We start from the raw sequence: 15815 nt of genomic DNA on the forward strand, positions 1-15815 counted from the left end.
TAATGCACAGATGTTGGCAATTTACATTCAGTGTTGGGAATAAAAATCCAAAAGACATGGATGTCTTCTGGAGCTCCAGAGAACAGCACATACATCAGCTCAGCAGTGACTGTGCTTATGTACTCCATGAGGAATGTATATTCAAGTCAGCACCTAAAATTGCAGCTGTTAATACATCTTGAACTGAAATGAAATTTGGGCCTTGGTGGAAAGAAATAAAAGACAGATATTCTTAGAAAGTAGGAAATGTGCTAAGAATCTGCCTTACCTCCATCTAGTTCTTCAGCTCCAAAATGATTTCTGTAGAAGAGCATAATCTCTATCTTGTAACACTTGTAGATAGTCACTAAACAAACAAGCAGCAGCAGAATAGCACCAAGCCCACCAGCAAGCTCAACTGTGTACATCAGCTCTGCAAAGAATTACAAAATGCAGTAACAACCACATTCCAAACCACAGAAAGATTAGCAGCAGACCTTGCATTTCTGTTAAACATTAAAATAAAATAATGAATGATGGGTTATTTTATGTATTCATTTAATTATAAAGACCTTTAATGAATACCTAATTGATTGGTTTTTTATTCTTCAATAAGCTGTTTTTTCCCTCTGATACATCATATGAATTGCTCATTTAAAAAGTAATTTCTGCTGGGGATGTGTGTGTGTGTGTGAGTGTGTGTGTGTGTGTGTGTGTCTATGAGTATGTACATATATGTGATATATTTTGTAACTCTCTTCCTTTTTTCTTTCTGTAGATAGATCATAGTTTACTTTAACTAGATAAATGTTGCCATTTGACTTAGAGTGAAACCAAAGGTGAATGTTTACTTCTTGAGGACTATAATACAAAATCAGCTCTTCCCTTATTCCATACACAAAGAGAATGAGGGCAAACTGGACAAGGTTAAGGTTTTAATTTTTTTTTTAAGTAAAATGAAAAATAAATATAATTTTAAAACCTCACAAAACACTTGAGAGATGTGAAGACACATTATCCAAGGAATCCTACAACCTCCCATCTCAGTTATATTTATGTTAATATTTTTAACAATTTCCCAGAGCTCTGCATTTTATTCTCACTTTTCTCCCAGTGGGCTTAGCTGATGTGCAGACACAGCAAACAGTCCTGGTTTGTCTGTTGTGACATTCCCATTCAGACCCCTGGTGTCTCTGCTGCATCTGGTCACAGGATGGATTGGGATCACCACCATGGAGCTCTATTCCTGAGGGCAGGGACTGGTCAGCTGTGGCCATCATAAGTGTCCAGCACCAGCACTGGAGCCACTTTTCAGGCCAAAGGAAATACACCACCATGGACTTTTGCCTCCCTCAGCTTGAAGAAAGATCACAGAGCTTCGTTACTTTTCATTTGCTCATTGACTGAAAACTGGTAGTGGCAAAAAAGGGGGGTAAGAGGAGAGTTGTTAACAGTTTTGTAATTGGAAATCACTAGATGGCAAGTCTGAAGCCCTTCCATGCTTTTCCACATCACTCAGCTTTGAGGAATGATGAAACACCAGATCTTGGACATCTGAGGTACAGAGTTTGTTTCATAAAAGATCTGTGCTGGAACAAGTGTTATTTTCACAGTGTCCTCTTCAGGGGGGCAGCTTCTGTCTGAGTGAAGTAGTGTGGACTTGGAGTAACCTTTTCTGTGTCTAGTTGTGTAGATTTGATAATCCAGCACAATGCAATTCAATTAGAGAAATAAAAGGTTCGAGGAAAAATTGAAAATTGCATTTATTTGACAGCATCTACTGAGAACAACACACCTTTTTTATATTATTATGAGGCAACTGTAAGAAGATTTCATTGCTCTCTAGAAGACACTAAAAGTGTAATAAAATAAAATAAAAAGGCATTTATATTCCATGTCATTCGTTCCAAAACTGTGCTGGAAACTCTTTTGTGTTAGATATTTTTAAGACTGGCATGGTTATTTCAAACTCCCAATACTTTTCTGGTCCAGAGAGGGAGATGTTATTAAAAACATTTGATAAAATATGGTTTGCATAGACAAGTAAGGCAGTATTTTAGAATATAAATGGAAATGGAAATTACTCTGCACTGGCTTACTATACCCTGTTTATCATTTTGTAATACAGGTGATGCAGCTGTTCAATGGTAACTAGAAGAAAGGCTTTAATATTTCGGGTTGCTAGGCACAAAGTACTCTATTTATGTGCCTGCTGTTATGACTCAGGCAAAGAAGAAAGGCAAAGAAAAACTTTGCAACTGGAAAACAGAAGTTTTTTCTCAACTAATGATTTTTATATTAAATGGAAAGAAATAACTGCAGGTATTCATCTGTTTTCTGTCATTGTGCATGAAATCAGACTAATACACTGCATCACTTTTGCCATCAGAGTCCACCTTAGTTATATGCTTCCCCATAAAGATTATGCCTTTATGTTTGCTTCAGTAAAATCTGTCTGAAAGCACATGAAAGTGTCCTTAATTAGGCCATCAAAGCAAACAACAAAATTCTCTAGTCAGCCTGAAACATATAAGCAATTACCTTTTCATGTGTTGCTGCTGCGCCATCGTGATGGTACACATAAAGTGGCTCTTTCTTAAACAGATTTTTTTGCAAAGGAAGTTTCATGGTCTATTGATCTAGCAGAGCCAGCTTGTGCTTTCCTCTGTGCTGGATAGCATCTACCAGCACATGTTCACTCTGTGTTTTGGGCGCAGTTTGTCAGGGTTCAGAGGCAGCGAGGGGCAGTGATCAGCCCAGCAGATTGCTGCATCCTTACACCCAGCCCACGGGGTGCCTGAGCTCGCCCCAAAGTGCTGGAAGTGGGAAGAGCTGGAAATGGGAAGTGCTGGAAGTGGGACAGCCACATTCATGCAGCACCATGGAGGGCAGGGGGTCTGGCCTAGGCACAGTGTCACACCAGGTTGATTGTTTTCAGGTCTTGAGTTTGTTTTTCTGCAGGATGCTGAACTGTGCCCTAAAAGGCCACTGGCTGGCTCTGAGATGCCTCAGGGGTTTTAGGAACAGTGTTACTCTGTGTTGAGCTGAACTGAAGGTGGAAGAAGCAGAAGGCTTGGTCCTGCCTCTGCTGTGGACCCCTCAAGTGACTGAAGCCATTTCACATTTCTGTGCCTTGGTTTTCCCAGTTGAATTGAGGAAGGTGCTCTGGCTCCTCCCTGGCAGAGCTTACTCCTGAAAAATGCTCTGTGGGTGCCAAGGGTGTTGGTGATGTGTCTATCAGCAGTTTCAACAATGATGTAGTGACTTTTAAAGACAAGGTAAGGAGTAGCACCGAGGTTGCAACTCATGGCTACCTTCACAATAGCATTTTTTTCTGCTGCTTTATTCTGCCTTTTACAGCATGATTTGAGCACAGTTGCTGCAGCAGGCATTACACTCCTTTTGAAGTGTGATCTGTTTTTCCTGCTGAAATTCAAGATTTCTGTAGAGGCTACATACTAAAAAGATTCCATTTCTTCACAATTCCACATCAGAAGCAAGATATGAGAAGTGCAAACCTTTTAAAATCTAGTTAGCCCCAGTGTTGCGTTGCTCCAATTACAGACCTGTCTCTCCTTAAGGAGCTGAGACTGAATATAGAAAATAGTAATGGAAAATTACTTGGCTAACCCTTAGGGCGACAGGCATCCTGTTAAACACAACAAACGAGCAAGTGCCAGAGAGTTACATCCAGAAGCACAGCAATCATTTAGTTACAGGCAATTAACAAGAGTCTTCCAGTAGCTCAGGAGTAGCTCTACTCCAAGGAAAACACATTGATTGCTGCAGCAGTAGTAGATTGGTTTCTGAATAAATAGCTTCAATTTAAAACAAGATTTGTTACAAGCATTTTGACCAATAGCTACAATTTTTTTCCTTATCAGGAGGCTTTGGCCAAGCAACTGAGTGAAAGAGACAGCTAATTAAAACAAAGCACTTGTCCTCCCCAAATATCAAGCATATATGGCTTGTAATAAATGCACTCATTTTATACCTTTTCCTTCTTAATTGTTGGACACATTTGTAGGTTATATATTTGATCTTCACCTGGATCTAATATTTGATAAACTTCCTTTCACTCTGTCATACAAGTAATTCACTTATCATAACTGAAGTTGTAAGAAGAAAGTAAATAAAAGTGTTCTGTCAAAGATTCATATCTTTTGACTCATATGACATGCTTCAGGGCTTTACATTTAATGATCTGTAAAAATTTAAAATTAATTTTATTCACTAATTAGCCCTCATACAGCTGAACTGCTAAGAAAAAGAATTATATTTCAAACATTCTTTTTTTTGTGATTTATAACACTTTGAGCACATGTGATTTATAGCTGTGTATTCAGTTTCTGAGCCTTTTTCAAAATCCAATTACAGTCTATCTAAGGTTTCAATTTTGCAATCACTTACGCAGATTGCTCAACTTCATGGACTATAAGTAATCCCTCTGAAGTCAACAGAACTATTCACAGAGCTTCAGGTTAGCACATAAATAAATCTTTGCAACTTTGTGGCCAAAACTGATTTCCATTCTCTGTGCGTCTTGGATAATTTAACTCACAAAGAGATAGGGCTTGGTTAGAGGCAGTTCTCAGTTTGTTTGGGTATACTTTCACAGACTTCAATTATTAAAGGAACCATAAAGATAATAAATATAATTTGGAAGGGGAGCATGGACTGCAGTGTTGTAACATGCAGGTTTGGTTACAAAGAGGTGCCTTTCTTCTAAAGGAAGAAGAAAGCTGCCTAGCACAGGAACACTTGTCTGAGTCTCATTTCAGAGATCAGCCATAAACAGTAGGCAGACTTTAAGCTAGCAGCAAAGAAACCCATACTCACAGTTTTAAAATTAATAAGCAGGTATTTTTTTCTTCTTTTTTTTTTTTTTGTTTGTTTGTTTGCTTTCTTTCCTTTTTCCCTGCTTAGTACAGTATTTGTTATGGCATAGCTGTAAAACAAATAATCTTCCCATAGTATGTGGAACCACAGCTTTATACAGCATACATATATCCAATACATGTATGTATAAAATATATTCTCTACTTTTTAGGACTTTTGTTTGCTTGTTTCAAAATGCAAAAAGAAAGAAATCTGGTTGTGCTAAAGGTACCTAGATGGGTATGTGTGAATATCCTATATGGATATCCTACATGGATACTGTTATGAATAATTACTGATTGATTCTGTAGGACAATAGTACTTCTGATTGCAATAGAAGCAGATTTGAGCTACTTATTACCTTGATTATGAAATAATTTCTTAGCACAAAGTATATGCTTTCTGCCAGCATGGGCCACCCATGCCTGTGTATGTCTGCAGAACTGACTGAAGCTGGCTGAATTTAGTTATGCTTTTCAATATGGTTTTCAGTGCAGTAATTTCATTTTATTCATTAGAACTATTGGGACCTCATTTTCTTTCTTTATTTTTTATAACAATAAATAATATATATTCCTAATTCCCTTATGAAAAAGAACTAGTCATGTTTGGGATTATATATACATAAACATGTATGTGTGCAAATGCAACACAGGGATCTTGTTAATCTATTCATTAGTAGGGCAGAAAACATATTTGAGCCTTGGTGCTGATGGATTTCCAGTGTTATTAGAAGAGAGGTTGTAAATTATTATAATAGAAATATATTCTTACTGATTCTTACTATCCCAACAGTATGTTAGCTCAAAAGAGGACAAGGTTGGGAAAATATGAATGCTGCAGTGTTACTGAAGCTTACTACATTTAAATATATAAAAATGCATTTTAAAGGCACTTTATGGTACAGATTGAAGGGGAAAAGTGTCATAGTGTGGAGCTGCAGTAATCTTTGGTTATCTTCCCCAAATTAATGAATTGTGTATGACCTGAAATTTTCCTCATTAGGAGATCTTTTACGATGATCGCATCCCCATTCATCTGTTTAGCCTAAAAATAAGTTTTGCACCCTTAAGACTAGTTCCAAGAGCAAAAGAAGGGAGATAAGAAGTGCTGAGTTTGTTATCAGACACTGCATCCTTCTCCTGGGCTGTGTTGTCTCCCACACAGACAGACAGCGGGACAGAGCTCTCCTTTGCTTTTAGTTAATTTTTAGCTAGCTAAGGTAGAGATCTTCCCTTGACTGTGGTTTTTCTTTTTCTTAGAATTGTTCAAACCTTCTCTAGACTAAAAGCCCAGAAGAGCACCAGGAGCTCACACCTCTGGCCACCAGAGCCTGGCCTGGGCCGTGGCATTTCCAGCACTGGAAGGACTGACAAGAGACTGGGAGAGCCAAGCTACAGCCCACAGAGGGACTTGGTGAGTTTGTCATCTCTTCCGGGTGACAAGAAATTTTATTGTTTGATGTTGTTCATTGTTTTATTGTTTAATTTTCATTTTTTGTTCTAGTGAATATTTTGCCTGTTAAATAAACATTTTTTTCCACTTCTCTCCAAAGAAATCTTTTCCTGAATCAGTTGGAGGAGGGGCTGATTAAATTTGCTTTCTAAAAGAACCCCTTTGAAAATTTTCTCCAAAATTTACCCTAAACCAAGACACTTCTATTTGTTAATTGTACTACAGAAATCACACAAGCCCACACTATTACTCCACTAAGAATTTCTGAAAGAAATGAATGTAAGAGGCACCGAGGAGTGCTAAAAATGTGGGGAAAAAATTGAGTACTGAGTTCCAAGGATGTAAGATCATAAAACATACTGTTTGCTTTTTTTTTTTTCTGAGGATAACAGTAAAGAATAATTTAGCTATGCATGGATTATGTGAGAAAATTTGTGACATTTTATTTGAAAATATTTTCATCCTTGCCATTCAAGGTTAGACTTGCACTTAGACATTACATAAAAGGAAGCACTATGACAAAAGTAGTACAAAAGTTGTTTTAAAAAGTAATCTGTTAAACAAACCAACTTGTTTGACACATTGTCAGCATGAAGAATTTTGAGATGAAAGTTACACGTAGGCATATGCTGAGTAATCTTACAAACTGTTTTACTGGAGTTCTCTTAGTCCAATTTTCTAAAGGATGAGAAAAACCTGACTGATTAAAAGAATGGTCTTATGAAGAGTTACTTTCAGGCAAAGGTCTTTAGTATTCTATTCCTTGACTGATTTTAGATGAGGTGGAGTGTGAAAGGACAGTCACATTTAGTTAGGTTTGGGACAAGAAGGGAGCTGATATTTGACCTTTGGGCCTGTGTCCTGAACCTCTTGGGAGAATGAACATTTGCACTGCTGAGCACAGTGACAACGTGAAGGCTTCTTCAGTGGCCATAGGTGAATGAAAAATCAATTTCCGTCCAATCCAATTTCAATTCCAGTTCTAAAACCTGATGAAGGTCTTGGAAAAGCCTTTCCTGCAGTGCAGAATAAAAACTGAATACTTTATGCAGTGGAAGATAGACTCATGTAAGGTCGGAACTGACCAAGTGGATTGGAGTTCTTCCAGTTAAGCTTCCACTGAGACTCAGAGATTCACTGCAGTGAACAAATACTCAGGTCCAGCTAGCAGAAGCTGAAATATAACTCATTGTTCTCATATTTCATATGATGAGTTTCCTTTCAGAAATTTCAGAAGCATTGTGAAGCTTTTTGGTGAAAGGAGATATAACACCTGGGGTTTCTTTGCAGAGGTTAGAAAAGAACTAGTTTCTTTTCTCTTTTAAGTCTTAATTGTCACTCATCACTACCACTGTGTGAAATTGTGTCTAACTGACTGAAAATGCATATAACACATTCAAGTCTGTAAGTAATAAACCAGATATTCTCTATTATGTGAATGAATGCAATTTAAGGTGCTTGTCAGCCATTCTGTTATCATTAATAACCATATGAAGATAATTTGGAATTACTTTCTATTCAAAATTTTCTACTACATTGTACAGGAAATATTAATATAGTGTTTATGAATTAAGAAATGACGAGTTTAAAAAAAGGTAGTATTCCTCAAGATGCATTCCATCCAGGAAATATTACCTTGCATATTTTTCAAACATATATTTTCATGGGCAATTTAAACATACTCTTTCTCTAAACAATATATTTCAGTGAAAATATTTATTTTTCTTGACAGGAAAAAACCCCAAACTTGTTTTTACTACCCCTCATTAACTTACAGTCAACAAGATTCATATATGCCCACTGAGAACACCTATGACAGAGAAAAACAAACTGAAACTATAAAAGAGGTAAGGGTAGGAAATTAGATGATAATGCTGTGTTGATGACAATGGGAAGAAAGGGAAGTAGATACTTTTAAAAATGCATGAAAGCATGTTACCTTAGTTCTGGTGTCTGTCCCAGGAAAAATGCCAGTAATATTATTAAGCCTTTAAAATAATATCCATACTACTTAAAGAATAATGCCAAGATAGAATTTGAGATTATTTTTGCTGTAGAGTTCTACTTGAAGACATACAGAGAGGACTTTCAAAAAAATAATCACATAATTAGATAATAAACTGTATTTACAACACAGCCTATGATAAAAATATGGAGACTTTGATCTTGCATGAAAGTCATACTTGTCAACACATAACATTGCAGAAAAGTATTCTTTTTCCTTATGCATTGAATTTTAATCTACTATATTGATAGACTATAAGTTTTTCTTCTTTAATTAAAAAACTTATGAAAAAATGGACTTGTAATCTGTGATCCACCCGTCTGCAGATGGTCATCTGCAGTCTGGTCCGTCATTAATAAATTTCTGCTTAGCTGCTGTCAGTACCACTCTCAAAATTGATTTCTAGAAGGTTCCTCTACCTAGCTGAAGATTAATTGCTGTAATTGCTCTGGATGATCAATGCCACCTACCACCAGTAAGTAACAAAATCAACCTTAGATTATAACAAGTAGGTTGTTTTTTTCCCTACATAAAAGAGAAAATAACTTGATTATTGTAAGAGTGACAGGGATTTGGTCAGAAGGTGCAGAAAGGGATGAAAGTTATATCTTTTGGGTTCTGATTGATTTTTCCTATTTTTTACAAATTTTGTTGGAATGAATGAGAGAAAGGAAACAGCATTGTCATTGTCATACTTAAAATACTCTACTGCCTTTAGCTTTGAGTTAAATGCTCCTTTTGCAGAGTATCTGAGAAAATTAAGGACTCTAAAAATTGTTAGCTGGCAGCAGAAAAACATAGATCATAGGGTATCTCCACTGATGTCAAAAAGTAGCAGTAGTTCAGGAGAAAATGAGAGCTGGGCTCCCTGAGACCCAGAGCACTGGTGTTTGCACCAGAGGGAGGTACCAGGCCCCCAGCTTTTCCCAGTGCTGGATGCTGAAATTGGGTTCACTTTTCCTGCACAGGTTGTGGTGGAATCCAGGGGCACTGAGCTCTGCTCCTCTCCTGAAATGAGCTCATGGGCAGGAGAGGCCCTGGCTTCCCATTCCAGTGCCACATCAGGGGAAGAGCAGCAGCCCCTTGTCCCTGGGGAATGTGCCAGGCTCTGGTTTGGGCCAGGACCAGCCTCTGGTGGAGCCTGCTCAGGGTTTCTGTGAGGTGAGAGTGCGTCCCTGTGGGGCTGACCAGGGGGAATATGAAGGAAGATGTATCCAGGTTTTTTTCTGGTGATTTAGACTGTCGGCTTCTTATGCTTTCAGGGCCTAAGTGTAGGTATGTCTAAAATCTCCACCTGGACTTTTACGTGTACAGAGGCTCCACTGACCAGGGTGAAGCAGCAGTTGCAAGGGTGTTAGAAAGGCTTAAACTTTGTACCTGAATACCCACTGCAGCATTTAGCCCTAAATAGCTCTTTTCTCAGGAACTCTCTGTTCAGCAGCAGAGTTTTCTGCTTTGCTATCCCTTCTGATCCTGGTGATAATGCTCCACACAGGAAGTTGAAGAAAGATTATAATTTCTTTCTCAGGTATGCAATGAACATTCCAGATTCATCATTTTTGTACTCTTATATTGCTGGAAAAAAGGATAACTAGCTAGAAAACCAGCCAAAACTACTACATCTGCAAATATCTTGGTGTTCAGGAAGCAAGTTTACCTAATCGTTAGGTCCCAATTGGTCTAAGTCAGCCAAAAAATCAGAAATTAATAAACAGCTAACTCATTCCTAGCAGAGGCTAAATATGGATCTAAACAAGGAAACCTAAACTGAAAGGTTGTCATGGTGATGTACAGGAGACTAAGAAAGCAGTGCAAACCTCCTCTTCCTAGGAGACCTGAGAGACTTGCTCAAATTTTTATCTGCCATGCTTAATTTATCATTTCACTGAAACGCTTGTCAACATGCAAAATGTGTAGAGGGCTTGTATCTGGCACCTCTTGTCTTTCGAGGGCAAAACAGATTTTGCTTCCTGATCTATTTCAGATTCAGCCTTACTTAAAGAGGAAAAAAAATATTTTTGGGAGTTTTTCTGCTATTTTTGTCCTTTTACTATTTATAAGGGCAATTAAATATTGAGATTACTTCCTCTTAAGCATGTTATCATGAGGCCACATACTTTAGTATGTCTGACTTAGTTCTCTAAGAAAGGGAGCAAGGAAAGTAGATTCTTGCAAAATTCATGCATGCACAAAGTTAAATTAGAGATCTGGTTGTCACAGAACAGAGAAGACTTACATGTTTTCAGTCTTGGAGCTACTGCTTGTATGGAAGAGTAAATAAGGACTAAGTATCAGCATGTGACTTAATAGGTGTCAGTTAAATAAGTATTGCTTTTAAAGTAATGTGAGCTTTCAATTTTTTTATTTTCAGTATTCCATCAAGTAATTTGATTGCTTAGAGCAAGTTGTTGGATTTCAGTGTTTTTTGGGTTAAGTTCTTGCTCTGGGTTCAAATGCCTCTGAACCAGAGTATATGACTACTAGCTGGTATATTGTTGAGGTTCAACTACTTAAGAAGTTAATTCCTCATCTCAGAAAATTCAAGAAAATATGACAAATGCCAGGCTAAGCTGAACATCTGGTAATTCACATCTGCATCTTTTTAAGAAGCAAGAGAACAGTTTAGAAAGATGGCGACAAATGAAGTTCTATTCAAGCAATTGGAGGTACCCAACAATACTTTTAAATAAATTGGGTACACTCTCTTGATTTATGGTTTCTGTATAAGCTTAGACAGACTTTGCATACTACAAAACTAAATTTAGGGAAGCTACCACTGCTTTGATATAAACTGAGATGCCAGAAGTACTTCAGCACGACAGTAAGATCCTGGTTTCCTCACTTTTAAAAACAATCTAAAAAAAGCACAGGAATGTCAGCAAAATGCCGACACTGCTCCTGCTTATTCTCTGCTTTCTGAAGTCAACAGGAAGCTTCATGAGAGTAGGGAGTGTCAGTCCCAGGGATGTGGAGCCCCCTCTGGGAGGTAAAGTGGACAAAATGTGTCTGGGAGCTTTGATTTGCAGGAGATTTTCCATCTCCCTGTAATTATCTCGGTGGGAGATCCCATTAGGCAGGCTGGGATCATGGGATGTGAGTGGTGAGGGGAAACAGGGGGGTTCTTAGGAGCTTCTGTCATGATGTTTCACTTCAGAAATGTTGATGTAAAACAAAAGTGTTGGAAGGAAAATGTCCATGTCAGGCTATGCAGGAACCCCCCTGGCTTGGGGTTTAGGTGGCATTTCTGAGAGATGTAGAAGGTGGTTTTATTTGGTTTTCCTAAAATTTAATTTCTTTTTCTTACAGAAAAGTACTACAGTTGTATCACCTGTGGTTTCCTACTATTCTTTCTCTCATGAGCCTTCATAAATTTTAAAGTGAATGAATTATTATTTGAATTTTTTATAGAGATCTAGTTAAAAGGGATTATTGTATTTTTTTTCCAATTACAGCCATTATTAACAACATCCTTCCTCTTTTATTTTGCAAGTTGTACAAATTCCTTCGGGAAAAATAACCATTGACTATTAATTCTTAGGGAGCTAAAATTCAAGCTTGCATCAGAGGGAATCTCTACAAACTGACCACCCCTACACTTTACCCTTTATGGAGAAAAGCTGCATATTTACCCCTTTTGTGTAGAAGAATACTGGCATGGCGGCGTCCGTTCCCATTCTCGACGTAGCAGGAATAATTTCCCAGGTCTGCCTCTTCAACTGAGTCAAGAATCAATGAGATGGAAACCTCCTGTTCCCCGAGATGTTCCTTGAGAACCCTGAGGAAAAAACAACCATTGCTGCTGTTCTGCTTGTACCACAGTGAAGCATTAGATAATCATGACATAACAATGCTACTTATAACTCACAACTCTCTGGCTTCAAATTTGGTTATGGTTTGATGCAATCTTAATTTAATTATATCATGCCCTTTTCTTCCTCACTCCTAATGAGGAGGTTTGGCTTTGTAAATGTTAATGAGAGCTGCAGCTCATTGTCTTTTTAAAGAAGAATGATATGCACATGGATAATATATCATTGCACACTTTGATGGAGACTGATCCATGAAGTCTTGGAATGGTAGAAGGGAGAAAACTGAAAACAGTTATTCTGGGCTTTTAGACCTACACCAGGAGTCTGGGCCAAACACAATATTTGTCCTTTTTCTGAGGCATTTCAACATGCCACTCAGGAACAATGTGTTCATGCCATGGTTGGAAAGATAATTTCTGGAAGAGATGACAAAATTTTATAATGTTTTATCAAACAGTAGGAAGAACTGGTACACCAGGTGCTGCTAGCTCATAGAGATTATAAATAAAAAGCTTTCTATGTAAGACTCCACCTGTCTTCCCATTATTTTCTTTCCCTCTTAACAAGACCATCAGTGGTTTCATGAACTCAGGAAAGGAAATGACAAATGATTGCAGACCTGACAAATGAAATGAAAATGAGCTTTTCTACTCCTCCCTCCACAAAACAAGAGAGTTGTAACAGGTTTATTGTCACTTTTTTGTCAGTCATCAGCTAGCCAAGTCACTGGATGAAGGACTTGGGAAAGTTTTAAAAACAAAATATAGCTGAACTTATTGTCACAAGCCATTTAATGTATTGATCTTGACTTTTGTAGAATAAACTTGAAGTACTCTGGGATAAAATACATCTTGCCTATGTCTGGGGATCATGACCTTGAAGGTCACTGAGGTCTACTTGATTTTTCTAATTGTGACTATATTGTACATAATTTCTTTTTCTTGGGTTCTATTCCTGTATGTCTCATTTTCATTACAATTATTATTAATATATGTTTACTATTATAATTAATATTATAGCTGCAATTATAATATCTTATTTTGTCTTGATTATTAAACTATTTTTATCTCAACCCACAAGTTCTATTCTGGTGCTTCTCCCCACCTGAGGGGGTTATCAGGGGAGTGAGTCAGTGGCTGTGAGGAACTTGCTGGCTGAGGTTAAACCATGACATGCACACTGAGATTTGCCTGAATTTCCGAGTTTTAATTTCTGTGATACATAGAAACAGTGATATTCACACATACAGAGTTATAGATGAATAAGGAATCTCTTCAGATCCAAGCAGATATTTCATATTGGATAGGATTTAGTATGCTATGTCAAGCATGTAATTCTCAATACGAATGCACATTTGTCCTTAATTTCTAAATGGGCCAGCACTTTTAGGAGCAGTAGAAGTATATGGCATGAATTACCAGATCCTCTCCAAAACAAGTATTTCAGCAGATATAAGCAGCCCACATAACAGGATGTTTGGCTCTCATAAGCCGGATAACATCCCCGGAAACTCAGGTTTTTTTAAAGAAGAAATCAAAACATTCCAAAAGGGAAGTCAAACTTCACCATTTATTTAAGGTTTAATGTTTGAAAATACTTTTTAAGACGATTTTCTGAAGATATTAATTTTTCTTTATTTCATCTTACTAAGTGTCCTTGCGTTTTTGTAGATTGCCACATTTTGAAAAAGGTAAATTCTAGCACACATTTTGAAAAAGGTAAATTCCACCTGGTAAACATTATAGCTCTTTTTGGGTAGCTATTCTGCTTTTGCAAGTCTCTAACATCAGATTTGGCTGAGGAGGGCATTTTTCTGTTCTCTACGGGTGAAGTCAAAAAGCAAATGGATGATGTTGCAAAAAAGAAAAAAGCATCAGACCCAATATTCTCCTTGGTTAGTCTGTGATTAAAAGTATAACATTAACTATAAAAAAGTATAGAGAAAAAAAGGAAAAAACCTTTTTCTTTTACCTAATGTCACTTTCCCAGACTCGATTATCATCCAAATCTTCAATAAACTTCTCCCCTTTCATCCAGTAGATTAAAGGACTGACATCTCCACTGTATCCAAAGAAAGCTCTGCAGGTTAGATTAGCAGCACCACCTGTTGCAAAAAATGTAAGAAAATATGTTTATATCAAAACTTAAAATCAGTTGCTTTTAAAAAAACATAATATTCAGAGGGCTCCTCAATTTCCAGCTGCTGTTGAAAGTTTCCAAGACTATCTGCTTCTCTTGACACAATACATTTTCTGAAAATAAATGCAATAAAAATGAAATTAAATTATATGTAAAAACAGGATTAATTTTTTTCAATACATTTTCTGTTTGGTAAGGATATCAGAGATTACGTCTTTTAAAAAGGAGTTAACTAATTTTTTTTTATGAAAAAGATAAAAGTTAGGTAAAATAGACGTGCAATTACATCTGTGTTAGTTCAGCCTTGCAATGGTTTCTGCAAAGAGGCTGGTATATTCCTGTCGAGTTCCATTCCCAAGGGGTTTCTGGTAGAAGTATGTGTGCTCATTGCTATACTTTAGCAGGAAAGTTTGAAAAAAGCTACTGTGAACTAATTCTGAACATTATAAGCCATTAGAATGGGAAGAAGTATTAGCAGAGCATGCAGCGGGGAGCATAAATTTCATATATATGCAGAGTATACTTATTTAATCATTATAATGAGGATTTAAAAAATTAATATGTCTTCACTTTGTTTATTTTCATACAGAACCTTACACTGTTTGTACCACTTGGCTTTGGGCTTTACCTGGAGCACATGCAGGTAAAATGGCAATATGCACACTTTTTGTGTGTTGGCAAGACTTGATAAAGCAAGAGGACAGACACAGCTGAAGATCTCCCATTGGCTGCTGTAAAGAGATTTGTCTCAACATGCAGCAACTCTTCTAAACTGCCACACACATTCCTTTAGGGGATAATTGCACAGTAACTTAAGGAAATGTTGGGATTTAAGAAGAGGTCTCTTCCCCTCATGAAGAGAATATTTCCATGGAGTTTATATTACTGCTAAGACCAAATTAACATTTTATTGACACTTTCAGTTTTTAATTTTTGGACTTTAAAGCTAACACAGACCACAGCTCCTGGACAAAAAATAAGAAAAAAGTGTTTTTACCACTACTACATCTGTACCAAGATGCCATAAGCCCATCTGGGTTCAATTAATTTCCTCAAAAATACCCTGTTCTGGGTCAGGACCTGGACTTTCGCAAACATACAACATTAATATTTGAATTTCATATTTACTTTTTAGCATGAAAACAAATGCAGGATTCTGTGTAACAAGACAAGTAATTATTAAATAAATGTCTTATAAATGACTAATAAATAAACATTTCTAAAACAATAAATGTCTTATGACTGGCTTGAACTCTCGCATCCATGGCACGAAAGGTACAGAATCAAATGTTTTTGTTCCAAATGTACAACATCAAGGCAAATACCATTTGTGCTACTCTCACAATGCGTTTTGGAACTTTAGGATCTCATTTTTTTTTTACTCATTTCAGGTTTGGTTGCTACCATACCTTTTGCAAGCAATGCTTGCTAAGAAGACAGGAGTATTCCAGTACTTGAAACTAGCATGGAGAGAAGAGTCTCCTTCAGAATCAAAAAGTATGAAATGGAATCTCTGAATAATGAGAAATTTTAATAATCTCACTTATTCT

At 37.0% G+C, this 15815-nt stretch overlaps 1 protein-coding gene across 10 annotated transcripts in view; it reads right to left on the bottom strand.

Moving 5' to 3' along the window:
- Positions 1-15815, bottom strand: part of IL1RAPL1 (interleukin 1 receptor accessory protein like 1) — a 693884-nt gene that overhangs the window by 23628 nt on the left and 654441 nt on the right. For all 10 annotated transcript variants that reach the window (XM_026791809.2, XM_074534583.1, XM_026791808.2 and 7 more), the window contains 3 exons: positions 14098-14230; positions 11947-12092; positions 269-412 (listed from right to left, as the gene is read on the bottom strand). In XM_026791809.2, coding sequence (XP_026647610.2) covers positions 269-412; positions 11947-12092; positions 14098-14230 — 423 coding nt within the window. The remainder of the gene's footprint in view (positions 1-268; positions 413-11946; positions 12093-14097; positions 14231-15815) is intronic.

Source organism: Zonotrichia albicollis, chromosome 2, assembly GCF_047830755.1.
Source record: "Zonotrichia albicollis isolate bZonAlb1 chromosome 2, bZonAlb1.hap1, whole genome shotgun sequence".
Classification (NCBI taxonomy): domain Eukaryota; kingdom Metazoa; phylum Chordata; class Aves; order Passeriformes; family Passerellidae; genus Zonotrichia; species Zonotrichia albicollis.